General features: G+C 35.5%; 1 protein-coding gene across 1 annotated transcript in view; it reads left to right on the forward strand.

The window, feature by feature from the left end:
- The window catches only part of LOC135223845 (serine/threonine-protein phosphatase 2A 56 kDa regulatory subunit epsilon isoform-like), a 61,591-nt gene extending 50,356 nt beyond the window's left edge, over nt 1–11,235 (forward strand). Inside the window, exons 7-10 of the mRNA XM_064262729.1 lie at nt 700–819; nt 965–1,078; nt 2,548–2,663; nt 6,976–11,235. Coding sequence (XP_064118799.1) covers nt 700–819; nt 965–1,078; nt 2,548–2,663; nt 6,976–7,057 — 432 coding nt within the window. The 3' untranslated portion in view covers nt 7,058–11,235. The remainder of the gene's footprint in view (nt 1–699; nt 820–964; nt 1,079–2,547; nt 2,664–6,975) is intronic.
- The last annotated feature ends 2,314 nt before the right edge of the window (nt 11,236–13,549 follow it).

Consider the following 13,549-nt stretch of genomic DNA (forward strand, 5'->3'; position numbering starts at 1 on the left):
GTCCTATGCTGAGGAGGATATCTTTTATTTGATGTGTCTTGTACTTGGCAGGTAAAATTTGAATTTACGTATTTATAAGAAGAATATCCTTCATGCTATCTTTTAGTTTCTAACAGTCATCACTCTTTATCAGTCAGTTTTTAGATAATGTGGTTTGAGTTCAGAGGTCACATGGTTAGGTTCAAGGTTGTACAGATTTTTCACAGGGCTTGTGTTTCATGACACCAGTGACATAAAGCGGCACTGAATTTGAGTTTGTTGTTTCAACATTTAGACTTTATTTAAACCTCTTCCCAGGAGGGGCAAGTCAGACTTTTTTTTATGTATGGCATTGTGTGTGGGTCTGCATATTTTTCTTGTTTCGGCATCACCTCATATTTCAATATTGCCCCAATGATATATAGCTTATGCAGAATTTCTTTTTTAACAAGTAATGTTTGGATGCCTGGTCAGTTTTCTAGGTACAGCCTGTATTTGAATTTTTGTAGACATTCACTTTCAACAGTATTGTTTTTGCTGGAATTTTTGCCAATTTTTAGATTTGAAATTATACGAATTTGCCATAAGACAGGCTAAACTGCTACTTTAAGATAGCAGTTTTATATTTTTTCTTATATGATTGATGGTCAACGCTTAGAAGTATACATATGTCCAGGAGGGAAGTTGAGGCATAGTATTAACAGTTGTCTTTGATTCCAGGTTATGTTTTTAGGAGAAATAGAAGAAATTCTTGATGTTATAGAGCCTTCGCAATTCGTGAAAATTCAGGAGCCCTTATTTAAGCAAATAGCAAAATGTGTTTCCAGTCCTCATTTCCAGGTAGGAACTCAGAAAATTTGTCTCCAGGTGTTTCTGATAAGTAATGTGTATGAATAACATTATTGAAATTTTACCAACATTTTTATTAGTGTGGTAAGTGTTTTCAAATTGACTATGGAGACCTGATTGTATTTGTGTTTTACAGGTTGCAGAGAGAGCGTTATATTTCTGGAATAATGAGTACATCATGAGCCTCATAGAAGAAAATTCTAATGTTATTTTACCTATCATGTTCCCGGCACTGTACAGAATAAGTAAAGTAAGTACAACTCTTGCATGCTCAAAAATAATTTTAGAGTTCTGAGTGTAAATTTTACGCTTTTCTTGCCTGGCTTCTCGTGACAATTAAGGCATCTTAGTAAACTTTCATTACGCATATTTTGGCTAGTTTTGTCATTCATTTAAAATAGAAAGTAAAATTGCACCTTGCAGACTTGACAACATTACATCTCAGTTATAATGTTTTCACATATTTTTTTTAAATATTGCTAATGAAATCAAGACCATATATACTTTTATTTAATATTGGTGTTAGACAACAAAACCATTGTTGAATTGTAAGTGCAGTAATAAGTTAGTGTGAAAAAAATGTATTTCAAAAGTTGACAGTTGAAACAAACATGTTGCAGTCATAAGTGATTTCATTCCATAATTTTCAGCTTTACAGGCGTTTTTCTTAAAAGAAATGGTCACTTTGTGTATTGATTTACACAAGTTTAGTTTTGTCAACGACATGTAATATTATTGTTAGGTTATCAGGTGCTTGGGTTCATTGTTTGGAGAATACTGTTGACCTGGGTATTGTTTACCTTTAGTAATAAGGAAAATGTTTACTTATGTTAAAAAAACTGCGGAAAAGTTAAAGTATCAAATTTTTTTTCTATATGATCACTCTATTAAGGACATTCTTGGATGTGTATTGGGTGTGAAGATTGCTTATAAGGTGATTAAGTTACATTTTGACTGAATTTGCATGTTTTGGAAACAGTTAATAACATGTGAGATATGCCTGCGCTTACAACTACCCTACATTTGTGAGCTCCACTAATTTAGGCTAGTCGTTAGTATTGGGTGTCTGTGTGATGATGAAATGTTGTGTTAAAGAAAATTAGATAAATTATATGTAAATTATTGTTCTTGCTCATGACATTCAGGTGTATTTTGGGTTTGTCATAATTTTGCCCAATCAGTTACTCCTATAAAACTTGAAGTATATGTAGTTTTTATTATTGAGACATAGTAGTCCACAATGCAGAATGAAGGATCCGGTGTACCATATGTTGCTGTAGACCTTTACAAAAAGTGGACTGTCAATGATGGACAGGAGTCCAGCAAACCTGTAAAATGTTTGTTATATAGATGCAAAGTGTGTGTGTATTTACGGTAAGCCTTTCTAATCCATCATGTTTTGACAAGAGTGAGTTTGTGAATGCTTTGACCATTACTTATTCCCATGTCCATGGTCAGTGTAACATTTTTGTTAGCTCTTGTCAATTTGCCAGTATCCCAGTGTATTTAAACGTATTATTGTTTTATTCTGCTTTGTTATGCTTTGTTATTTGTTGTGGAGTTCACTTTTGATGTTATTTTATCATTGAATTGTCGGTGGACAAGGAACATAATATTTTCGGGCCAATATCCATACATTTAACGTATAGTACTAACGTTTGCAATTTATTGAAGATTGTTTTAATTTATGGAAGACTGAATTGTTCAATTGTTTTACAGGAACATTGGAATCAGACAATTGTTGCGCTAGTCTATAATGTGCTCAAAACATTTATGGAAATGAACAGCAAGTTATTTGATGAACTCACGGCTTCATATAAAGCGGAGAGGCAACGGTAAGTTGTAACGTTAATTTGTATTGTCAGGTTTTGTTTTTGTCTCGATCTGGTTACCCTACTATAACTTATTAGTTCCAGTACCTCAAAAAGGTATTCTTTGTTAGATTCAAGAAGAAAATGTGTGTGATTTCAGTTGTGTTACTGGAATTACTTGCTCTCATTCACTTCTATTACACACTGGGGGTAAGTCCTTACTTACCTGCTGCCTTCGGTTTTATTTCAGTATCTTAAGTGATAAATTTTATCTAAACACTGGCCATCAGTTTTTGTATTCATTTGTTATCTTATCCTTTTATTTGTTTTGTGTAATTCTTCACCCATTTCTCTGTCCTTTATCTGGCTGTTTTTACCATAGCATCTTGTCTGTAGAAAGTATGCATCTTTTGTTTCCTGGCCATCAGTTTCTTGATAGTTCCCAAAGGTAAGTCACAAGGAGTCCTTAGTAGTGTTCAGAAGAAATGTATCTAAAGTACAGAATTGTCCATTTAGAAGAGCTTAGTTATTAAAATTTGTACTAAAATTGAGGATATTATTAAAGAGGTTTTGGTGATGCAAGTTCTTTGCTTTCTCTTCAATCTTTCACACTTTGACCAAAATCCCATTTTGTCCAAGTCCTTATTGTGCCTAGTCTTCAGGATTTGTAAGCTTATGCAAAAGTCTTCTCAAGCTCTGAACCCTGCTTTTTCTCAGGCATTTCTTCATTTGTGATGAAAGATTACCTCTAAACTCCAGCTACACATTGTAGCAGTTTGTTTCAGTCTCATCAAGGTTTTTTTTTTTCTGTCATGTCTGCTGCTTACAGAAGCATTTGTCTTTTTACTTGCTTGACAATGTTTGCCTCTGTTTATTAATGTGTTACTTTCATTATCTAGTTGTTCATAATATGTCTCATTCAAATTTCCTTGATCTGTTGCTGCTCCCTTACTATAGTTGGTTCACTTAAGGTAGATTGTTGGGTGAGCCCTATGCCTACGAGACATGTTTGGCGGCCTCTGATTGGCGGTATCGGGAGGTAGGCCACTCGCTCAGTGTCCCATATTTTCGTCTGTAGCTCAGAAAACTAGCAATGTTTATATTTCTTCATTTATCTCACATTTTGCAGAAGATAAGAAGGTTTTGGTCATACCATACGATTTGCTATTAATTGTGCAACTAAATCATCTTTTCCTAAAATTGATAAGATAAAACGCAAAGGAATTACAATGTGTAAAAGTGAAGAGAGAAGTATTTAGTTGTTTATACCTGTTTTTACTTATTATTGGATTTTGCATCAGTCATGCGATCAAGATAAAATAAAATTAATCTTTTTATACAGTGAATTCACCCTGAATACGCTGGTGCTTTCTGATTTTAGATGCATGAGATATGTGAATAGAAAATGAAGAATATGTCTTCGTCTTATGTTGCATCCTTACCTGAAAGGAAAACAATCCTACTTAGTTCTTTGTAGTTTATTACTCCAGTGAGATTATTCATATCACTCAAATAAGTCTCTGATATCTCTTTTGTTTGAAAATATATTCATATAAGAAATCGAAACAGTATGTTGAAACAACCTGATTAAAAGCTTAGGCTGAGTTTTGAAGAAAGTGCGGAGTCTGTCCCATAGAGTTCTACTTCCCTGGACTGAATTTTCCCCCAGCCCGATCTGAGGCTGTAACAATACCGGATATGTCCAGACATACTCCATATATGATATTGGATTGAAAATGTTCAACATTCATAATGGGAATTCCATGTATTTATTCAGAACACGGTAAATATTGTCGAAACTGCAACCTTCTTATATCGCTAATTGGCAACTCAAAGCTCTTGCTGAAACTACCAACGTAACAGTCTCTTGCAGATCACTTTCTCTCTCTGCAATATTGTCAAAACTTGAATCATTTACGGATGCAACATAATAATACATGTTCTTCATTTTCTTTTCACAAATCACACATCTAAAATCTGAAAGCACCAGTGTATTCAGGGTGAATTTAATGTATGAAATCAAGTTTTATCTCATCTTGATCGCATGAATGATGCGAAATCCAGTGATAAATAAAAACAGGTATAGAGAAAATTAAATGCTTCTCATTTCACCTTCACTCTTATTCCTATGTGGTTTTTTCTTATTGATTTCAGGATAAGATGATTTAGTTGTACAATTAATACCAAATTCAATGGTATGACCAATTTCCTATCTTATGCAAAGCATGAGATAATTGAAGAAATATAAACATTTTGCTAGTTTTCCAAGCTATAGACAAAAATATGAGAAATTGAGCAAGCTGCTCAATCAGAGGCCACCACACAAACATCTCCTAGGCACAGGGCTCACCCAAGAATCTACCTTAAGTGAACCAACTACTGTAATACCCCGAACTTACGTGGTTCGATTTGCGTGAATTCACAATAGCGCAAGCTTTTCATTGGAACCTAACTAATTATCATACACAAGTTCTTCAAAATAGCGCAGACATTTGCGAATCCTCCAGAAACGCTGCAAAACCCTGCAAAAGTGTTAGTTTAATGTAAATTTTTAAGTTTTAAAGCTTTTCTGTATAAAATATTTATTAAAAATTTATTTTTTTATTTTGGTACATGCATAAATGATACAAAGGTAATTGCAGCACCTACAGTTAGTGCATATACTTACTTTCATAAGAGGCAATACCCACTCCCAAAGTTACTGCACTTTTCAAAAGATGATATCCCTTCAGAAAATTTGTTTAATTTCTGAAGTATGTACTAGTATACTACAATTAGTATAATTTTTCATGCTTTTAAGTGTAAATCAGTATGGAGATTCTGTGTATGCTATTTATATTGTTTAAGATATATACAGTACGAAATTCACAGTGTTTGTCACTATGTAGACCTTCGTGATCAACTAGTAAAACATAACAGAGTTGTCATTCTGTGAAAATTACTTTCTTAACCTCGGAGAAAAGTGCTGGTACAATCTGTATGTACTACTATGTTACGTAATTACAGCACATACAGTTAATGTACTTTCAGAAGATGAGATCCCATTCGCACTTTTTAAAGATGATACCTTTCCAGAGTTTTACATCACATGGCGTACGTATTTCTCTCTCTCGTTCATAGTTAGCTCTCACACTAGTTCATGATTTTAGATAGATTGAATCTTACCTTCACCCTCTGCAAACATTACGTATGTACATACATGTCGTCTTTATTTTATTGAATTGTGTACCTTCGTTATGACTGACTTATGAAGTTTACCTCGTGACGCAAAGAAAACTTTTACTCTTACGGAAAAAGAAAATGTCATCCCATGAATTAGGGGTAGTGTTAGTATACATGCGAAAGTGGATACGTATGTACCTAGTAGTTACTGTAACTATTGTTACGCTAACCAGTTATTTCTTTAAGGGTAACATATTAAACTAACTTTTAAATCAAATTACAGTAACTTTAATTTCATTTATATTAGTGTTCAAACTCTAGAAGTAAGCATTTATTAGCATTTTTAGAGACACTGCCAAACTTGCACGAAACTTCCCCTTGTGCGAGGGGGTTTGGAACCTAATCTCGTGCAAGTTCGGAGTATTATTGTATACCCGTCAGTATGCGTTCACATGCTAAAACCTACCCTGTGAAATTGTAAGTTACATGAAAAATAAGAGTAACTTTGCATCCAAGGAGTAGGGCAAACTTACAATGAGCTATCAGGAAGTTTGAAAAAGTTTGCAATATTGAAGATAGAATTTATTTCTTGGGATACAATAATTGCCAAGATATGCAGTCGATCTCTTGAGAGAATTGCTAGCAATATCATAGACACAGTCACCAGAGGTAACATTGTCTCTGAAGTTGTACAAAATATGCTTTCCATCCCTCTTTCATTCTTCTAACACTGGAAGGTGTGTCTTTCCTGGAGTTAGCGTAGCCTGTGAAGATCATGAAGTTTGTTTGAGGAGGAAGATTGTTATGTTAGAGTGACTGATTCCTGATGTTTCATAACCATTAAATCAGTTCTGATGAGGTGACAATCATTTGTTATTTGCACGGGGCACTTTACCGAGTTAAACAGGTAGGTGAGAAGAGGCCAAAGAGAATAGATAAAAGGTACAAGGGTGAGAGCAAGAAAGCTGAGGCTCAAACAGTGTTGTACAGAGCCTTCAGTACCGTTTGCAGTGTGTTGCAGGACGCAATATGAGTGATACTTACCTTCAGGGCTTAGTTGTGTAGAATTAGAAAAGCTCTAAATACTTGGGAACTTTTCTCATTGGGAATTACATATATAAAAAACTTAGGAAAGTAGCACAGAGTAACATGAGAATTTTTGTAACCTTTTCAGGGAGAAGAAACGTGAACGAGAACGAGACGAATTATGGAAGAAACTTCAAGCATTAGAGCTGAACCACCAGCAACAGAAGTAGTGATATACCACATTATAGATATAGCGCAAATCCTTGGAAGTTTGGCCGTGATGTGCCGTTATAACAGTTGAGTGTAGGGTTCAGATTCCCTTCACACAGAGTACACTCTTGGTGTCATAGAGGAGGCCTGAGGCTGGGACCTTTTGGCATAACCATCAAAGAGCCCACACTTGCATAAAGGACAGAACTCAATACTATAGTTTTGAATGTATTCTGGTCATAAAACTGAAGCCATATGCATAGCTGTGCAAATTTTGAGTCCTGTTGTAGACGTGTATGTTAATGAAGTGTTAATGCCCTGGTTGAATACGGGGCACAGTTGCCCTTTCAACAGCAGAAAAAGGGTATAAGTAATAGCAATCTAGGCTATTTGTCTATTATGTATGTAATATGTATTATATGGTAGCCCATATAAAGTGATGATGACCTTTGTAATTATTACTTCATAGGAGCGAATGTATCAAGCGTGTGTGGTGTGGGAGGAATGATGAAAGGTGCTGTCTGGCCTGGAATAGGGTACCAAGAAGAAGAAGAAAACTAAAATAAAACAGATTGGCCTGTATATGTCCCAAGAGACAAGAAGAAGGATAACCATCTCACTTCTCCCAGTTGGGAGTTGTGTTTAAGCTCACCATGTCCTCTCTTGGATTTGGTTCATATTAAATTATTTGTTTTTTTATTTGTATAGTTATTGGGCCTAATTCTGGGTTATGATTTTCTTTACTGGACTTTTTAAATATAATATAGATAGGCCAATTGTTGTGTTTTGGAGAGGTCTTTTAATATTGAACTGATCAGCAGGTTGTTCAGGTCACAAAAATGAATTTGTGATGGTAGTTTCCTTTGCATTAGTTAGCTGATAGTGTATGTCATTGCCCAAGTTTGATTCATGCAAAACCACATTATGTCTCCTCTGTCAAGGTAGTCATCCTTTCCTCTCATTATTGTACATAGGTTGAGAGTCTGTGTGCACCAAATCTTAATGATAAATATGATGATACTACTACTATAACTATTAATAGCAAATACGTTGTGGCCCAAAAGTATAGAGTCACCAGGGAAAAAGAGCAAAAGATACAGGACTTGGTCATGATTTGGCAATGTCTAGTCATCCCCATGTGTGTGTGTGTGTGTGTGTGTGTGTGTGTGAGAACTTGGGGCAATGAGGACTCACCATTTTGTAGTATAGTTTATGTGGATGATGATGATTTCACTTGCTTCTTGTTGTCCCTTGTGTTGCTATAGCTGATCAGCTGGTTGGGGGCAGCTTTGGTGCCACTGTTCCTGGGGCTGGACACGACGTGTACAACAAGTTGCTCAACCTCACTGATAGTGCTTCAATTGCTGAACCATATCAACCTTCTCCATTTCCTCTTCCTCTTCCTACTCCTCTCCAATTTTTAGGAAGTGCATTTTTTCCTCAGTGGGAGTTGTGCTCCCACCATTGATTTATGCAACCAGTACCAGTGTTTAGTGGAAGGGGCGTGCAAAGGCTCAAACAACAAATGGAACTTACTTTGGCTGGCCTATGTGAAGGAACCCATATTGTGTGTTTTAATTGGTGCAATAGTGTGACTCATCCATAGCTGCTGGTGCCCCCTCTCCTACGGGGACTCTGTGCTGTGCAGGTGGTGTCTTGTGCAGATGCCCTATGCTTGAAGATGAATCCAAGAAGGTCATCATCTCTATCCAAGAGGAAAATAGTGTTGGGCACAACCAGATGAAGTCATCACCAACCATAAGTGGGGGCACCCCCAATCCAAGCCTCCCCAGTACCATTGATATGCTGCTTTTTCACTTTTTTATTTTATTTTTTCATTCTTTCAATTTTTCTGAAATATAGTATGTTCGTGTTACCTTAGTGATTTAAGCTGGTGAAAACTCTATCACTGAATATTGTGATTTAGCAAACAAGCAGGAGTTTGATAGCAAATAATATGGAGCTCTATTCACGTAAGCATGATGAGAGAGAGAGAATTGCAAATCTTACGGCAAGTTTAGTATTGCTAACAGTTTTAAAATAGATGTTTGGTGTCTTGACAAAATTTGTTTTTATTGTTCTTTTTTCACATTTCACATCACCTCTATATGTATTGTTTACATTTGAACATATTATGAATGAATAGCTTGTCATATATAAATATATATATATAAATATACATATATAAAAAATAAGCAAGGAGACCGTTTAAGCGAGCAGTGTTATTTTAACCTTAGAGTATTCTAAGCTACCGTACATTGTAAAATACCTGTGCAGAAATATAATTGGAATAATTTTACCCAGGAACTTTTATTTTTAAGTAGCTCTCAATACTTTACATCCAAACACACTACAAAGGGGGCATTGACACTTGTGAACAATCTCTGAGGGAGGCTGCAGGCATGATTCAGCAGACCAGATAGATAATGGTATAACAACACGTATTGATGTTCACCTGAGTGTTCCTGTTGGGCATGAAGGCACCTGCACAAATCAACCCATGTACTGTATTTTCAGTAAAGCTTGTATACAGTGTACAGTCTACCGTTATATGTAATATTGGGGATACTATATTAATGGAGGGATGTGACGAGATCATTGATAAAGAAATTTGTGTGACACTGCTGGGATGTGTGGACACTGTATGTATGTATGTGCACACACTTGATATAGACTAGCCTTTGCCACATGCTTTACTTCTGCCTTGTATGTTTGTAAATTTAACTGTACATGTACATACACCTGAAGCAGAGTAGGGTGTGAGTGTGGCAGCCTGCTCAGGGTCCAGATAAGACCTGCTCTCAACTTCACTGCAGTTTTCTATTAATGTTATTCTTAGTGTACTGTATTCTGTTTTCAGCTCCACTGCATTGTGATATGTTATGAAGCCTCCCAGTTTTTTCTCTTGTGTTGTTTCCATTCGTTACAGTGGAAAGGAAAAAAGGAAGCTGATATCTGCTGTGGTTTTTCTAGAGTCCTGGTGCATTGCAGAGCATTGATGAAGACTTCTGCTTTTCAGTTATTGGATTTATTGATGTGGGAGTTATGACTTTGTGTATTAGGAATATTGGAAAGTTGTTCAGTTAATTAAAAAAAAACTTGAGTGGTGTTGGGTTGGCAGTGATTAATGAAAGAACATATCGGTGGTTTAATTAGTGAAACGAAGTAAATAACACGTAAGAAAAAGTTTCGAAAGCTAATACGAATGCGAAGGGTGTGTCTGTGAGAATGTCTGTATATTGGCAGTGGATGTCAGAGGGAGAGTGAAAACTGTTGAAGTGTTAAGATGGAGGAATAGATGGACTCTAGTAGGCTGCTGCTTGAGCTTCACGAATGGCATTTCTCTGGGTTGCATCTTTCACCTGTGAAGATGTGATATTTTAATACTGCTTTTCTTTATGGAACTATAATTTCTATTTCCTGTAGACTAGTGCCAACATGATGCAAATAGCATTATGCAGCTATAGGGACTGACACAAAAAATAAAGTTATTAAAAAGCCAATTCTGAGCGCCAGCTTGAGACACGGCGGTGTGTTAGTGTGCCTCTGGGCTTTCTTCTGTCCTTAATTCGGACTCTCATTCATGCCTCTTGTGAGTCACGTATGTCCGTCGCCTATTTCGTCAGTCAAAGAAGCTGCATCAACAACATCATCGCCTCACCATTTTTAACTCCAATCAGTCTGGGATGTTAAAATTAAGTAATACCATATTGTAATCTTCATAACTTTCTGTTCACATAATGTAAAGCAAGACAATAAAGAAATTAAAATATACATGAAATAGTGTCTAACATTGCTGCTGAAATGTGAATTGAGATACTGCAAGGTCAGTGTTTCATTCTTGAACTGAAATCATTTATTGTTTTTTAAATACTAGTTGTCATTTTTTATTTGTGCTCTTTGGACAATTGATAATTTATTGAATTTTTTTTTTTCATGATAATTTATTGATTTTTTTTTTTTCTCCAAAGAAAACCCTGTTCTAAGAAAGGATGCAATTCTTCTTATTGGCTGTAATATTTATTACATGTTCAGATTTTAATTTCTTATTCAAATTGTGCTCCCTGGATAGTAGTGTGGGAGGTGTTAAATTTGAAAAAATGACATACTTGAGAATTAAATCTCGTCATTTAGCCCCTATATACTTCTCTGAGACAACCCATCCCATGGTATGAAAATAAAATATAAACTAGTTAAATCTGTATATCAAATTATTCCTATGTCACACTTTTTCAATTTCATCTCTCTTCTAAGAAGGCTGCATGGAACTAAATTAGTCACGACATTTGATTGCCAATGCAGTGGAATGAGTCAGTCGGAATATCAACCATTACTCTGGAAATTTTTCAAATTTAAAAGGCAAGTTTGCAAGTACCACCGTATTATGACACTAGCAGACAGCATAGAAATGCAGTGAGTAAGAAGTTTTATATGAAGAAAGTTTATTATATAAACTGGACAAAAAATGCAATTAGCAAAGAGCTCTGATGCTTCCCATAACAGCACCAGGACTGTCACCGAGATGTAAATGAAAATGTCCACCTTAGTCTCCACAAAGTTGAGAGTTCTGGTGCTGTAGGATACTATTGCGAAATTAAATCGCTAAGTCACATTTCTCCGTTCTCCTTGGGCTGGTCCAAGTCAATTTGTCCTTGGATGATGGGTGAGAATTGTGAAAGAAGTTGAGAGCCAAGACACCAAAGGGTGGTTGAGTGGTGAAAGACGAATGCAGTTCAGGTTTCAATGAATCTGCTAAGATACTGTCAATATACATACCTTAATATGTCCAAATATAGGGCTTCTGCAAAGCTGCAAGATTTTTAGCTTGTCTGGTTAAACTATTTTTCTATACAATCTACCAGATCTTGCCTAGATAATAACCCCTCCCCCACCCAGGTGTTTTAACCAAGTATTTATTCATTTTGCAGCATGTTGAGTACAAGCCCTTATGGAGATTACCGTGAAAACATAAAAAAACTGTAAATAATGGGAAGATGATGACCCCCAAGTGATGTTGGTCCTAGGCATTGACCCCTGAAAACCTGTGGGGTCACTATCTAGGAAAGATCCCTGTCATTTGAGTTTACTCTAAAGTTTGTAGTTAACGGTGCCTTTGACAGGCATCAGTCTTAAGATATTTTTGTAGTAATTATATATAATAGTAATAATTGTAAATTAACAGCTTTAGTTAAGTTCGAACATGTCTTTTTCCATTACAGGCTTTTGTATGTAACCATATACAGAAATGTACAGTGTTTTTTTTTAACATGGGTTGCAGAAAACCAGTAACCTAAATAGCTAAAAATCTTGAGCTTTCATAAGACTTTCCCTTCCAGCTCAGGTTATAATATTGTAAACTCTGTGCTTGGTTAAAGTTGTCACTGAAATGGTGAACTTAAGTCATCTCAGACTAGACTTGCAAACCAAGTTTACTTAGTTAGAGATAAGTGGTTTGTAACAGACATGATGATGAATATTACCACTGGAAAATCACAAATTTCAATGTAATGCCACCTGAATTATATGCTAGTGAAGGTACATGTACACAATATTATGATAAGCTATTTGTAGTACATGTTGGGCATGTAATTTTTAATAGAAACTAAGAATAAAATGTGAAAAAAATTTCATGCAGAGATCTGCTGTCAGGTGATTTTCCACTTTAGTGCCAGAAGACCCTGCAGTTGTGGAAGAGATGAGCTGGCAATCTGTGAGGTGGCCCAGATTATGACTTTGTTCTGGTAGGAAGTCAAGATGAATGTGCACAAGATAATGTATTGACCTCTTCAAAAGGAAATCGTTGTTAATATTGTTTTATTGTTACATACATCAAAATGTGTCTTGATTTAGATATTTATGGAACAATTTTATTCAAGGGAAATTTGTTTTGCAAGTTAAGCTTGTTCCAAGTGAATGTTTGTACATTTGATTAATACAGTAGTAGTGAATGATTGTTATTAATGATTGTTTTAAGCTATTGAATTGATCCAGTATTTATCATTGTCTTTTGTATATGAAGTTAATTAGAACTTTGCTTACATCCAGCAGGTATTACTTTGTGATTATCTGCTGTTTAGAAGCATCTTTGCCAATTTCAGGTGCTTGGCTAAAATCCTTTCTTTCCCCCCTTTATTCACTACAGTTTTATATTCAAAATATATAGGGTAAGCATTCTTCTTGCATGCCTAAATATGTAGAAAAAGTGAGAGAAGCAAGCGTTCAATATTAGATAAAAGTGAATAATAAGAGATACAAAACTAATACTAAACCACACATGCTTGGCACCTAGATAGCAATAATGTCTAAGAAATTCCAATTTTGACAGGGTATGGAGTGAAGTACCTTAGTTTCTGGGTCATGCAACATCAGGCCACCACATTGAAAATGTAGGCTGCTTTTGCAAATTGTACCGGTGCTAATTGAAGTTCTGTTTTAGAATCAAGGCTAGAGAAGATGCCTAAAAAGTTATACAGTATAATAGTTACTAGATCCAAAGATGGATTACTATACAT

The sequence above is a fragment of the Macrobrachium nipponense genome, chromosome 10, assembly GCF_015104395.2.
Source record: "Macrobrachium nipponense isolate FS-2020 chromosome 10, ASM1510439v2, whole genome shotgun sequence".
Taxonomy (NCBI): Eukaryota; Metazoa; Arthropoda; class Malacostraca; order Decapoda; family Palaemonidae; genus Macrobrachium; species Macrobrachium nipponense.